Source organism: Sarcophilus harrisii, chromosome 3 (genome assembly GCF_902635505.1).
Source record: "Sarcophilus harrisii chromosome 3, mSarHar1.11, whole genome shotgun sequence".
NCBI lineage: Eukaryota > Metazoa > Chordata > Mammalia > Dasyuromorphia > Dasyuridae > Sarcophilus > Sarcophilus harrisii.
Genome location: NC_045428.1, coordinates 587,757,467 through 587,771,704, shown reverse-complemented (window position 1 = coordinate 587,771,704; position 14,238 = coordinate 587,757,467). Strand labels below are relative to the sequence as shown.

Here is a 14,238-nt window from a genome sequence, read left to right as displayed (position 1 = left end):
GCCAATGAGTCAATCACGTAAATGCCCCCCTGACAGTCCTCTCAGAGGCTAAAATTGCAGAGCAAGGGCTGACCTATGGAGAGACAGAGTTTCTCCAGGGGGATTTCTCCACATCATTGAAATTACCCATTCGACTCCCACCTCCCCGAGTAATAATAGTAATAAATTATATTAGGAGGAAGCGGGAAAGAGAGCGTGACAACTAAGGGGATCAGACAAAGCCTCCTGCTGGGAGCCGGTACGGGAGCTCAGCCCTGAAGGAAGCTAGGCATTGCCCCATTGCTAGGCCTTAATGACATTTTAATGAAGGGCTCTTGACAGCTCTTGCCCCCCTCCACCACCATTCATCCTTATGACAGATACAGGAGGCCATACTTCTTTAGACTTACCAGCTCAGCCTCTTCTCTGTATCCCCTGACCTTGGATGGAGGGAGCCCTCTCTGCACCCCACACCCCAAGGAGTCATTGATAGAGATGAATCCTGTTCTCTCCCTCGCTCCCTTTCTCAAGTGATTGTGGATTGGGGGACCCTCTGTCTACCCCCTGGAAAGGAATCTTTGATAGAAATGAATGTGATTCTTCCTTTTTTCTCTTTCCCTCTCTCCCTGCCTCCCTCCCCTTCTTCCTTTGTAAAATGATTATGGATTGGGGGACCCTCTTTCTATCCCCTCAAAAGAAGTCATTGATAGAAATGAATCCTGTTCCCTCCCTTGCTCCCTCTCTCACGTGATTATAGATTGGGGGACCCTCTGTTTACCCCTGAAAAGGAATCATTGGTAGAAATGAATCCTTCTCCTTCCCTCCTTTCCTCTGTAAAATGATTATGCACTGAGGGACCCTCCTTTCTTCTCTCTCTACCTCTATAAAATGATTATACATCAGGAGACCCTCTCTCCACCCACACAAAAGGAGTCATTGATAGAGATAAATCCTAATCCCTTCTTTTCTCCCCGCCTTTTCTTTCCCTTCCTCCTTATCTCTTCTCCTCCCCTACCTCTCCCTCTCTCCCTATCTCTCTCCTCTCTCTATCTTTGTCTGTCTCTGTCTCTCTCAAAGGATTGGAAGACTGCGGAGCTTCTTTCTTTATGCTGTGTCTGAAAAGGAGTTATTGATGCAGATACTCCATTGCTTTTTGCCTCTGTCTTTTCCTTTCTTCTTCCCTCCCTCCCTCCCTTTCTTTCTTCCCAGTTTCCTCTCCCTCCCTCCTTCTCTGAGCCGTGCTGTCTTTCTTCTTTCCCGATTAAGAGTCACTGGGCTAGGACTCCAGGGGTGACACAGCCAGCCTCTTCCCTTTGCTTGCTTCAGTGGACATGGGGCATTGAATGAGGGCGGAGGAGGAGACGAAAGACGCAGCTCGGTCTTACTTTGGCTGGTGCTATTTTTTTCCTCCCGTTTTTTGGGGCTGCTGCTGGAACCCAGCATCGTCTGCTCCTGCCCCAGTTTCTCGCTGTTCCTTCCCTTCTCTTCACACGCTTTTCACACGCTTCTCACGACCTGCGTGCATGTTCCCCCCCCAGGGAACTGGTTCTAACAGCCTGGTGCTGCTGGCGGGGCTGGGAGTGTCTGAGGTGCCGCCCAACCTGTCAGCTTCCGTTTGGCCCCAGTGGGTACCTAGGAGCAGATAGCTGAGCTCTCCATGGTCCTGACTTCCAAGCCTCTTAACATTGTCTCTTTGTCCCATGGAAGAACTTCCAGGCTTGAACTTAAGGTGGGGTGGGTAAGGGGGGGATTAGTGGGAAATAAGCCACTCCCTTCAGTCTCTAACATTCTGTTGTTTCTCTCCTCTAAGTCGCTATATGTGTATATCTATATCTATATTTATATACGTCTATATCTCTCTCTATATATATCTCCCTACATGGTCCCAATCCAGTGCAGCACAGTATCAACCGATCAACCAGCATTTATTTAAGCACCTTCTCAATCTCTGGCTCTGTACGAGGCACTGGGGGTCATGGGGAGTGTGGGAAAGGGCCATACTTGCAGTCAGGAAGATGTGGAGTCAAACCACCTCAGATTTTTGTTGCATAAGCCTGGGAGAGTCCTTGATCATCTCTTTACTTCCTACCTCTGTAACATAGGGGTGATATCTCTAGCACTTAACAGGGTTATTGTGCATAAAGCGTTATATTCAATCAGGCAGCAAGCATTTATTAAGTGCCTACTGTATGCCAGGCACTATGTAATGCTTGCCATGTGCTAAGCTTTGTGGGAATAAAGAAAGGCAAACCCCCCACCACACACTCAGTTCTCCCAGAAGGAAGACACAGCATGAAGGGGGTTTTCCTAACCAAATGAGTTTGGGGCCTAGTCTTGAAGGAATCTAGAGATGCTGGGAGGAGGAAGTGAGGAGGGAGGACAGGCCCTCCAGACATGAGGGGCACGTTGTGTGTGAAGAATGGCAGGAAGCCTCCCTGGATGGGAAGGGAGTAAGGTGTTAAGAAGAGACTGGAAAGAGAGAGAAAACCAAACAGGATTTTATACTTGTTCCTGGAGGCAACAGGGAGCCACAGAACTTTAAGGAGAAGGGGTGGGAGGAGACATAAAGGTTAGTTGTTCTTTTTAATCAACTTGAACATTGATCAAGCCCTTTTCTCTGTCTCCTCACTTTAGGTTTAGGGATGGGTGTGGTAGTGGCAGCAAAGGCAGAGCCCAATCTCCCTGTAGGGCCCTTTAGACAGCAAGTGATTTAGGTTATTGAGGGGGTGAAGCAGATCTTGGTAGATGGAGAGAGAGACCATAGGGGGAGGGACAAGGGGCAAGAAGGCAAGATGTCCTGGGGCCGCTGGAAACCCAAGCTTCCCTGTCCAAAGGACGGACCCTCTCAGTCCCTGCAGCCGACATCCTCTCAATCTACCCACAGCACCTACTGGGTCACTTCTTACACTTTTATGCTTCTTCCCTTAGTTTTCCCACTCGGCTCTGACCCTGGGGCACATTGGTGGGGGAAGGGAGAGGGAAGCAGATGGGTCATCTGGAGTCTGCTTGGGGCCAACTGTGCCAGGACTTAAGACACAGAGTTTTTCCCCTTCTTTCTCAAGTAGGAGGAGCCCTGCATGCCATCCTACAACAGAGAGATGGGGGTCTCTGGGCTATGTAACGGTTCCTCTCCTTTCCCTTCTGGAAGCCCCAGACAAGTACCTTCACTTGGTGCCTCGGGACTCCTGGTCTGAGGCTGGGAACTGGGCTGGGCTGGATTGGACAAGAATTTAAGGAGGAGTAGTGGGGCTGGAATTAGGTTTTGCTTTCCCGGTGGGGGTGGGTAGGTAGGGAATGAGGCCTTGTCTGCAGATTTGCATTTGATCTCCCCTCCTCCCCCAGGTAACTATCTGCTCTACCCAAATCAACAACCATTTCAATTGAGCAAACCTTTGAGCCATTCCTTCCCCTCAAAGATCCATCTCCTGTGAATGTCACATATCCTGTTGTATCTACTTATGTACATATCCCCTTCCCCCGCTGAATGTTAGCTTTGGCGGAGCAGGCACTGGTTTAGCTTTTTCTTCAGAGCCTTAAAGCCCGGCACAACCAGAGCCTGGCATGGCATAATCCTGGGGTCCCCTTCCCAGACTCCCTTACTCCTAATGCTTTCCCTCTGCAGATCATCTCCACTCAGCCAGGATACCCTTCTTTGCATGGTGTTTCCCCTGAGTACACAGACTGGCTTTTATATTTCTTGTATCCCAACGGCCCAGCATACAGGAAGCACTTAATAAATGCCTTTTGACTATTAAATTCTTATCAATTGCCAGAGGTTCAAAGACATAACCAAAGAGAGCCCTTATCTTCGAGGAGCTTACATTCTACTGGGGAAAGACTTACCATGTAAACAGATACTATACAAAGGGGTAGCCTGGTACCTGGGGGGATCTGGAAGGGTCGCCTGTGAAAGCTACTGCTTGGACCGAGTCTTGGAGGAAGCAGGGATGCTGAGAGGCAAAGGGGAGCAGGGAGCTCTGTCTGGTTGGATTGTAGTGCAGGGAGGATCGTGGACCTGGACCTGGAAAGGGACCTTCTAGTGCAGAGGTTGGTAAGATCCCCAGTGTGGCCAGAACCAAGTGGAAATGTCATTGGGAATGTTTAACGAAATAAAGACAAACGCGGCACAACGTAGATAATGGGAATTTGTGGTTTTCTGCGTCCGTATAAGAATCTGTTTCTGAGTTTGACCCTAATACTTTGGTCAACTATCATTTTATAGATGAGGAAGCGGCCATGTGGCTTGCCCAGTGTGATACAAGTAGGAGCAGCAGAATCAGAATTAGGAGCCGGGTTCTCTGCCTCCCCAGGGGCACAGCGTTAGAGAGCACTCTCTGTCCCAGTCCTTCCCTTTCCTCCACTTCTTTCTCCTCCCAGAGCCCCCGGCCGGACTGGCTGCCTGTCAGCAGGGGGACAGTATGGCAGAAGGCAGGGGACCCCACTTCCTTTTCCTCCCCCTCGTGCCTGGAAGGGCCTGGGAAGGATGGGAAGGGCACTGAAGGACAGAGCAACCCCGGACTGGGGGGAGGGGATGTGCATGTGAGTGTGCCCCCGTGTGTGTGTGCCCGCGGGTTCGTGTGCATTTGTCTCCGTGGGCAGCTTCTCTGGGGCTGCTCCCCGGCTCTGCCTTGGAATCAGCCGTTGCCATCGCCAGGGGGTCACTGTCGCTGACCAAGCTGAGCGGTTCCGGGCCTGTGGCTCCCACCAGCTGACACGGCCCGGGCTCGGGCTGGCACCATAGACCTTGGGAGATCTGGGCCATCTGCTCCACAGCTGTCCGTCCCGGGGGTGGAGGGAGATGAGGGGGCCGCCCAGGAGTCCCCACGATTGCTCCATTAGACAGGAGCAGAGGACCAGGGGCTGCCCTGGTTGGCAGGAAGGTGGCAAGAAAGGCTGCATCTGCCCTGGCTCAGGGGTCCTTGGTCCTCTGGTGGCATGAAGTGGGCAGGGGGCCCGAGTGACTCTCTCCCTCTCCTCCCCAGCCTGCCGGGGCATGCTCTGCGGCTTCGGGGCCGTGTGTGAGCAGAGCGCCGGCCGTGCCACGTGCGTGTGCAAGAAGAGCCCGTGTCCCACCGTGGTGGCGCCCGTGTGTGGGTCCGACGCCTCCACCTACAGCAACGAGTGTGAGCTGCAGAGGGCCCAGTGCAGCCAGCAGCGCCGCATCCGCGTGGTCAGCCGGGGGCCCTGTGGTGAGTGAGCCCATGCGGCTTGACGTGGGGGGGTGGGTGCCATCTTCCCCTGGCTGCCCATCATCCCACCGGCTCCTGAGCGTTCCCTCCGTGGCCCTTCTCGCCCTGGGCTTCTGGGCTGCCCCCCCCCCGGACCCTCCCAGCCCCGTGCCCTTTGGCCCCGCCCTCCCCCGGTGCCCACCTCACCCACCCCACTTCCAGGGCTCCTCAGTGCCTCCTTCCCCTCTCTCCAGGCTCCCGGGACCCCTGCTCGGGAGTGACCTGCAGCTTTGGTAGCACCTGTGCTCGGTCGGCAGATGGGCAGTCGGCCAAATGCATCTGCCCGTCCTCGTGCAGCGGCGTCCCCGAGGGCATCGTGTGTGGCAGCGACGGGCGCAACTACCCCAGCGAGTGCCAGCTGCACCGCCTTGCCTGTGCCCGGCAGGAGAACATCGTCAAGAAGTTCGACGGCCCCTGTGGTGAGAGGCGGGCGTGGGCGCCGGATGGCGAGGGTGGGTGTGGGGCCGGCCCTGGGGCCTCCTTCCCGCTTCCTCTGGCAGCAGGGGGACTGCATTACGGACAGAGCGTTAAGGATCTGGGTTCAAATCCCACCTTGTGTGAGCCCGGCCTTCAGCTTCCTCCTGTGAAAGGGGACCAGGCTCCCTGGGCCCCAGGGCCCTTATCTCTAAGTCACAGGGACTGGGCCAGGGAGGCCAAGGGGAAGAGGGAGGGCGCCCCCTCCTGGCCATGCGGAGAGCCACAGTCTTGGAGCTCTATGGGTAGATTGGGCCAGAGCGTGGGGGGGGGGGGGGGGGGGGGGGGGGGGGGAAGAGCTTTGGAGAGGACACTGGGCTCCTGCCCTCTGGGCGCTGGGAGTCAGAGGGCCTGCTCCCTGCGTGGCCTCCCACTTAGTGAGCGCCTAGTGTATACCAGGCTCTGGGAAACTCTGGGACCCAAAGAAAGGCAAAATGTCCCTGCTCGAAGGGAGCTGATGGTGTATCACACGGCCACACAAGCCCACAGCCATCGCATGCAACACGCCGCACACAGACACACGTGCAGCACACAGACATGTTTGTACATACAACAAAAAGGCACACAGAAGGACAGGCTGGAACAAAACAAGAAAAAGGACAACACAAATAACATAGGACAAAGATTCTCACACGGTGTGCACACATACATGTGGGGTAAACAGCCATAAACATTGTGCACAACCCGCCATAGATCTGTACACACACAACACACACATGAACACAAGCACGGTCAAAATAATGTGGGTCCATACCCGGAAAAATGAAGCCCCACATTTTGCCACACCAGTTGGCGGGTATTTGACACACACACACACACGAATAATGTCCAAACACGTAAACATATGCATTGTGCATCCCACAGGCATTTGTACTATCCACCCCAGCCACAGCTACAGGGTTTGACCCGAGGCCAGGAAGGTGATCTCATCTGTAAGAGGAATCCGGCCTCAGACACTCACTGGCTGAGTGACCCTGGGCACTTGCCCCATCTGCCTCAGTTTCCCCATCTGTAAAATGATGGAGCAGGCAATAGCAAAGCCCTTCGGTATCCAGAAAAGCCCCCACTGGGGTCAGGATGAGGGTTGGATATGACTAAGCAATGAGTGAATGGCCCCCAGAGGGAGGGAGTTCAGTTCTAATTTCTAAGTCTCTTCCAGCTTTAAATGCTGGTCTTGTGGATTCTGGAAGGCTCTTCCCCAAGGGAACAGGGCTGTGGGACGGGCTACTGGGAGTATGGGAGGGGCTCCTGGGGGCGTGGGCGGGGCTCCTGGGGATGTGGGCGGGGCTCCAGGAGGCATGGGAGGGGCTCCTGGGGTGTGGGCGGGGCTTCAGGAGGCATGGGAGGGGGCTCCTGGGGATGTGGGCGGGGCTTCATGAGGCATGGGCGGGGCTCCTGGGAACGTGGGAGGGGCTCCTGGGGGCCCCCAGGCGTGCCTCTGGTGCCTGACCTGCTCCCCTGCCCTCTGTCCAGATCCCGGGCGTTTAGCGACCTGAGTCGGGGTGGGGAACCCCCCGCCCCGCCAGCCCGACTTGCTGCTCCGCCCCGAGAGCTGCCCGCCGCCAGGGAGGCCCCGTGGCGCGCAGGGCCACCTCGCCCCGGGCCAGGGCGCACCAGCCCACCCGCGCCTGGCGCCAAAGCTGCGCCGGGCAGGCCAGCGCAGGGCGCGCCAGGGGGCGGGAGGCCGGGTGTCCTTGTGGGGGAGGGGCTTCCGGTGGAGGAGGGGCTTCCTTGGGCCTGGGGCTGGGAATCATTTAATGTTGAGTCTGAACTCCCTCCCCCCTATTGGAGGGGCATTTGCCCCAGCGGCAAAATTAAACTGCGCCCCCAGGGCCGGCCCAGGGGCCCGCGCCTCCAGGGGCCGGGCCCCGGGGCCCGCCCCCAGGGCCCGCCTCCAGGCCGCCCTCCAGGGGGCCCAGGGCCCGCCCCTCCAGGGGCCCCGGCCCAGGGCCCCGCCCCCAGGGGCCCGCGCCCTCCAGGGGCCCGCGCCCTCCAGGGGCCCGCCCCCCAGGGGCGTCTTGGGGGACCACGGGGCGGACCCTGCGCCGACAGCGCCCCACGGCCGGAGGACAGCCGGGAAGGAGGGGTGGTGGCCCCGCCCCACCTGGGCCCGAGTAACGCCTCCCGCCTCCCTGCCAGTGCCCGGCCCCTGCTTCCACGCCGGGCCATCCGCCGCGGGCCCTGCTCCTGCGACCGCGGACGGGCGCGGGCGCCTACCGCCCGTGGCGGGGGCCACAGCGCCAGCGACTGGGCCGCCAGCGCCCGAGGGACCAGCAGGGCGCCCGCCGCCACCAGGGCCCCTGTGGTAAGGCGGCCCCGCCGCGGCCCGGGCCAGCTTGCCTCCGCCCCCCATCACACTCCATCCATAGCCACCGCAGGCGCCTCCCTCTCCCTCCTCCTTCCTCCTCTTCCCCTCCCCCCACGCTGCCAGGAGACCTGGTGTTCCTGACGGCCCGGTGCGGGCCCTTCCCCGGGGCCCGGGTCCGGGGCCCGGGGAGGGGCCGGGCGGGGTCCCGTTGGGGAGGAGTTGTCCGGGGTGCCTAGCCCCCCCCCCAGCTGGCCCACACGGCCCTGGGCACCCGGGGTTTCAAAGCGCAGGGTCCCACGGGAGGGCGTCCCGGAGCCCCTCCCACCCCGGCCCCTCCCACCCCGGCTCCTCCCCCGGGGACCGGGCCGGGGGGTGAGCCTCCAGCCCCCTGCCCCGCCCCCCAGGCCGGCCCTTTCGGCCACAACCAAACCCGTTCACCCTCAGACACAGTCACACACTCACACACACCCTTCCCAGAGCCTCCCTCTAGGCAGGAGCCGAGCCCAGGACGGAGACTGGAGGGTGCTCACATGCTGGGGCTCCCAGGCTGGAGGGGCTCCTGGGGGAGGCCCCAGGGCTCCCGGTGCGTGCGTCCTGGTCCGGCCTGTCCTCCTCCGGGCCTCTGGGATACTCGTGTCTGTCTCTGGCGCTTTTCTTCTCTGGTCCTTTCCTCTCTGCTGTGTCTTGTGTCTTCCAGCCCTGCGTGTTGGGAGGACGGAGGCCCCTACCCCCGGATCCCCCAGCCCACCGGGGCAGGGCACCAGAGGTCCTTCCTGGGCACCCGGGGAAGGGGAATTCCTGTGCCCCCCTAGCCTCCGCTCCCCAAAGGATGCTGGCAACCCCCTTCCCACTTGCCCAGGCTCTTGCATCTTCTGCCTGTCTGGCTGTGACGGTGCAAAGGCCCCTGGTCTTGCAGTCGGGGACCTGGGTCTGAGGCGGCACCTGAGGCTCCTTCCAGCTCCCACCTTTGTGCGGTTTGGGGCCTGCTCTCCCTGCCCCTCCCCCCGGGGGGTTCACCGGGGCCCCCATTGGCCAGGCTTTGGGATGAGGGCGGGCCAGTGAGGGGCCCTCCTTAGGGCAGGGCCCTCTGTTGGCCCAGGCCGCCCTTAGTCAGGGCGAGGCTTGTAGATGGGCTTTGGGGTCCCAGGGAACGGGACCCCCACATCCGGTTCTTTGTGTTTGTCCGGGTCGTGTCGCGGGCACCGTGTTTGTTTCCTGCCTTTCCCTTTTTCCTTCTCCAATCCCACCCCTCCCAGCTGGGCGCTGAGGGGCCACCAAGGGTGGGAGCATGTGAACGGGTAGTGGGGGCCCAGCGGGACCCGGGCAGTCACCAGTGGGGAGTCCTGAGCAAAAAGCCCTTCTGGGACTCTGTTTCTTCCTCTATCAGTGGGGCCTCTCAAGGCTTTCCCAGCCTAGGAACGGAGGCACGTGTGGGGCTGCCCCAGAGGTCAGGCCCCGGGACCCCCGGAGGGTCAGTGCTGCAAGCTGCATGCGGGACATGGGCCGGAGTAGTCAGGCCAGAATGGAGCCAGTTTGGCCCCCACTGGGGCCCGGCAGGAAGGCTCGGAAAGGGCCCAGGATGGTCTTAGGGAAAGGTTTGGGTGGTCCTTCCAGTGGGGGAGCCTGGGAAGGAAGGAGGTATTGTGTGTTGTGTGGTGGTTATGTGATGTATGGGGCGGAGGGGGGGAGGCAAAGGGGGGGGAGGGGTGGGAAGTGGGGAGGGGTGTGTATGAGTGTGTAGTGTAGGGTGAGTTTGGGAGGTGTGGGTGGTTTATGTGTGTAGGGTGTTGTGAGGCATTGGGTGTCTGTGTGTATGTGTGAGTGTGTGTGTGTGTGGAGGGGGTGTGTGTGTCTACAAGGGTGTGGAGGGTGTATGTGGGGGGTGTGTGGGGGGGGAACTCTACCTGGGACCTATCTCCTTATTCTCCCCAAATGGCCCTTACACTGCCCCCCCCCTCTGGAATGCCCCCAGATGATTCCAATATTGGCTCTCCTCCCTCCTCTTCCCTCAGACCAGGCGACCCCCAGCCCCTGCCTGGGGGTCCAGTGTCCTTTTGGGGCCACGTGTGTGGTGAGGAACTGGGAGGCCGTGTGTGAATGTCAGCAGGTCTGTGCGGGCCTCTACGATCCCGTGTGTGGCAATGACGGGGTCACCTATGGAAGCCCCTGCGAGCTGGAAGCCACAGCCTGCGTCCTCAGGAAGGAGATCCTGGTCACTCGCAAGGGACCCTGTGGTCAGTGATTCTGGGGTGCCAGGGAGTGATTGGGGGCTCTGTGGTCAGTGATTCCAGGGGTTCTGGGGAGGTCACTGGGGGGTCAGTGATTCTGGGGTGCCAGGGGATGATTGGGGGCTCTGTGGTCAGTGATTCCAAGGGCCCCAGTGGAGTCATTGAGGGGCCTGTGATCAGTGATTCCAGGGGTGCTGGGGGGTTACTGGGGGGTCAGTGATTCTAGGGATACCAGTGGAGTGACTGGGGGAACTTTGATAAGAGATTCCAGGGGCTCTGGGGGAGTGACTGGGGTAGGTCTGTGGTCAGTAAACCTGAGAGACTAAAGGGAAGCATCTGGGTGGTTAGAGACAAGAATTATGGGGCCCATAGCTAGTGATCGCAGGGCCCTGAAGGGATGGTGACAAGTGAGGGACCTGTGTGACCGCCAGGGACATGATTGTTGGGATGTCTGAGCCTGACGGTGACAGGAGCTCTGCCTTTCTTCCCTCCCCCCAGGCCTCTGTGGAAAGTGCCAGTTTGGGGCCCTGTGTGAGGCGGAGACCGGCCGCTGCGTGTGTCCCACCGAGTGCGTGGCTTCGGCCCAGCCCGTGTGCGGCTCAGACGGGAACACGTACGGCAGCGAGTGTGAGCTGCACGTCCACGCTTGCACTCGCCAGATCAACCTCAGCGTGGCCTCCCCGGGACATTGCAGTGAGTGTCTGGGCCCCTTCCCGGTCCCACCTGAGGCCGTCAGAATTAGGTGGCAGGCGTTTCCGACAGGGCTCTGGGGGGTTTAGAGGACCCCAAACTCGGGGATTAGCAGTGGGCTCAGGTGGCCACTAGGTCCAACCTGGGCTTCCAGGAGTCGGGGGCTGTCTCTCTCCCTGGCCTTGGTCAGAAGGGTCTTCAAACCAAGATTGAATGGCCTCTCATGGAGGGATTCTTGTTCAGGTCTAGCTGGGACTTGACTCCCTACCCTTCTGATTATAGAAACTCTGTGCTTACCCCCTCACCCCAATATCAACACCATTCTCCCCCAGGCTCACTTAACACAGGCAAAGTGAGTCCTAGGAAGTCGAGGTTGCTCAAAGCCACCGATTCCCAGCTTGCCACTGCCCCCCTTCCCCCGTGCCCTTCTTTATACATTCTCTCTTGCAGCCCAGGGCCAGTCTGGTAGATCTGGGGTGGGGGTGACCTGTCCTGCTCTCTCCCTCTCTTTCCAGAGACATGTGGAGACACAGTATGTACCTTTGGGGCCGTGTGCTCCAACGGACAGTGCGTGTGCCCCCGGTGTGAGCGGCCACCTCCCAGCCCGGTCTGTGGCAGTGATGGTATCACCTACGGTAGCAACTGTGAGCTCCGAGAAGCTTCCTGCCAGCAGCAGAAGAAGATTGAGGAGGTCCGGCCCGGGCCCTGCGAGGATGGTAAGTGGACCCCAGAGCCCAGGACCTCATCCCGCTGGGCTCCTGCTGGACCCATGGGAAAGGATTGTCTTTGGACTTTCTTTGTATTCTTTCTCTTTATAGTACGGTGCCTGGCATCTAGTAGGTGCCTAATAAATGCTTGTTGATCTGCTACATACTTTTTCAATAGAAAAGAAGCCATTGCTTTTCCCAACCCCAAACTGAATTAATTTTCATGACTAATTTTAATTACTGGCATTATTAAGTTTAGTAAGTAATCGACTAGACATTAATTTAATAGTTTTAATTACTGGCTTTATTAAATAGCTGCTTAATTCCTTCTCTTTATAGTACAGTGCCTGGCATCTAATAGGTGCTTAATAAATGCTTGTTGACCTGCTACATACTTTTTCAATAGAATAGATGCCATTACTTTCCACAGCCCTAAACCAAATTAATTTTCAGGACTAATTTTAATTACTGACATTATTAAGTTTGGTAATTGACTAGACATTAATTTAATAGTTTTAATTACTGGCTTTATTAAATAGGTGCTTAATAAATGCTCATTGAGTTGAAAAGCACATCTTTAATACAAGAGAAGCTATTTCTTCTCTTCACAATTAAAGTTTGTAATTAATTATTTAAACATATTTATATTAATTGACACCTTTTATTTTGATATCATTTAGATTTGTTGCCAAATTCTTTCCCCTTTCTTTTTAGCGAATCATCCTTTATCCCTTATCATAAAGAATCTCTAAAAATTCAACAAAACTAATCAGAAAGCCTAATGTTCCGTGTCCTCCAATTCGCACTCTGTTAAGTATTGAAAGAGGCTCATTGTCTTATCTCTTCTTTGAGGATCAAACTTTTTTTCTTTTAAATAATTTTTCAATCTTCATTTGATTGGCTTATGATGGTCATTCCTTCCATTTACGCTACTGTTCTGCCTGAGACAGCCATTGTACATGTTGTTTTCTTGGCTGCACTTAACTTCCCTCCGTATCTGTTCATGTAAGTCTTCCCATAATTCTCTGTAGTCATCATTTCTCCAATCATAGCACTGTTCCAGCATACTCATGGACGCCAAGCTGTTTAGCCCTTCCTCAGATCAGTGGACATCTTTGTTTTCAGTTCTTTGTTAGCAAAAAAAAAAACAACAACAAAAAAACATTAAAAATTCTGGTATAAATATTTTGGTATAGACAGGATCTTTTCTTTTTATAGACAGGATTCTTTATACTTTTCCTATGTACCAGGAAGTTGAATCTCTGGGTCAGTGGGTATGGCCATTTTAGTTATAAAATTTTTTATTGCTCTTGTTGGCTTACACATAATTTATATGTGGTTTCCAGAACCTAAATCACTTGAAAAGCTAATTATTATTATTGTTGTTGTTGTTATTATTATTAGTCTATTTTCCCTGCCTCCCCTTGACAGGGAGCAATTCCTTCCAAGAAAGCATTTTTAAGAAAAGAATTAAAAAAAGCAAAAGAGGGTAAACCATCACGTAGGTGAGGCAGCAAATGAGATGGAAAGATAGTTTCTCATCTCCTTTTCAGGGACAAATTTGGTTATTAGGATTAGATGGCATTCAGTTATTATCATCCTGATATTTTGATATTTATAATATTTTATTTTTATATTTTATTCGCTTATTATCATAATATACTTAATTTTTATTATATTTATTTTTTGTATTTCTTTTTTGACATCAATTAATTTATTATTTATATATGCTATATTGCATTAAAAAGTAATAGAATTAATTAGTATTAATAATGGAATGCTTAATTAGTTATTTAATAATTATGCTTGCTTCAGTTTTCTCAGCTCATAAAAATCTTCCTATGATACTCCAAATTCTTCATATTCTTTCTTTTGTTTTCTTCTTTCCCTTCCCTCAGTCCACAGAGAATATCATCCAAACCCTTTCCTGCAGGTGTTATGTCCAAAGGAAAGTAAATTTTGATCACTGAAACCTCACAAGATATCTTGAGGTTTACAGGCTAGATTTCTTTCTTAAGCACCGTGCCTTAAATCCAAATCACTCTCTCTCTCACTGATGGTCCCAGGCCAAGCTCCACTTGGTTATTGTTCGGGCCATGATTGGTTCAGAGTGAATGCAAAGAGCAATTATTTTGTTTTGGCCAGAAACCCTCACAGTCTTCCCCCAGATTTATACATATGCATGCATGCATGTATACGTTGGTAGTATGTATATGTAATACATACTATGTATGTATATATAACACATGTATATTTACACGTATATAACGTAGGTGCATATATATTTTTTGACTGTGTAAAAAAGGCCATCGTTTGCCTCATTTCTTATCTAGCCTTAATCACTGATTGAGTGTTGCCTCAGTCAGACTGAGACCAGGGAAAGACCTTCTTTTAAAAGGCCTAGGTCTCCCACTGTGTCCAAGGTGATCTCCAATTATATCCTGATCCATATCTTGTCACTGTTCTTAGATGGCTCTGGAGGAGAAAGTGAGGTTGGTGACTTTGCACAGCCCTCCCTCACTTAAGTTCATTTGACTTGCAAGTCATGGCATCAGCTCCCTGATGTCCAGCTCATCCTTGAGAATGAAGGACAAACATCTTCTTAGCTATTTCTTTTTTTCCAT

The 14,238-nt window shown here is 54.6% G+C and overlaps 1 protein-coding gene across 1 annotated transcript in view; it reads left to right on the top strand.

Annotated features, from left to right (window-relative positions):
* The window catches only part of AGRN (agrin), an 88,209-nt gene that overhangs the window by 54,030 nt on the left and 19,941 nt on the right, over positions 1-14,238 (top strand). Inside the window, exons 4-9 of the mRNA XM_031961579.1 lie at positions 4,962-5,168; positions 5,402-5,805; positions 7,821-7,986; positions 10,002-10,223; positions 10,716-10,910; positions 11,423-11,623. Coding sequence (XP_031817439.1) covers positions 4,962-5,168; positions 5,402-5,805; positions 7,821-7,986; positions 10,002-10,223; positions 10,716-10,910; positions 11,423-11,623 — 1,395 coding nt within the window. The remainder of the gene's footprint in view (positions 1-4,961; positions 5,169-5,401; positions 5,806-7,820; positions 7,987-10,001; positions 10,224-10,715; positions 10,911-11,422; positions 11,624-14,238) is intronic.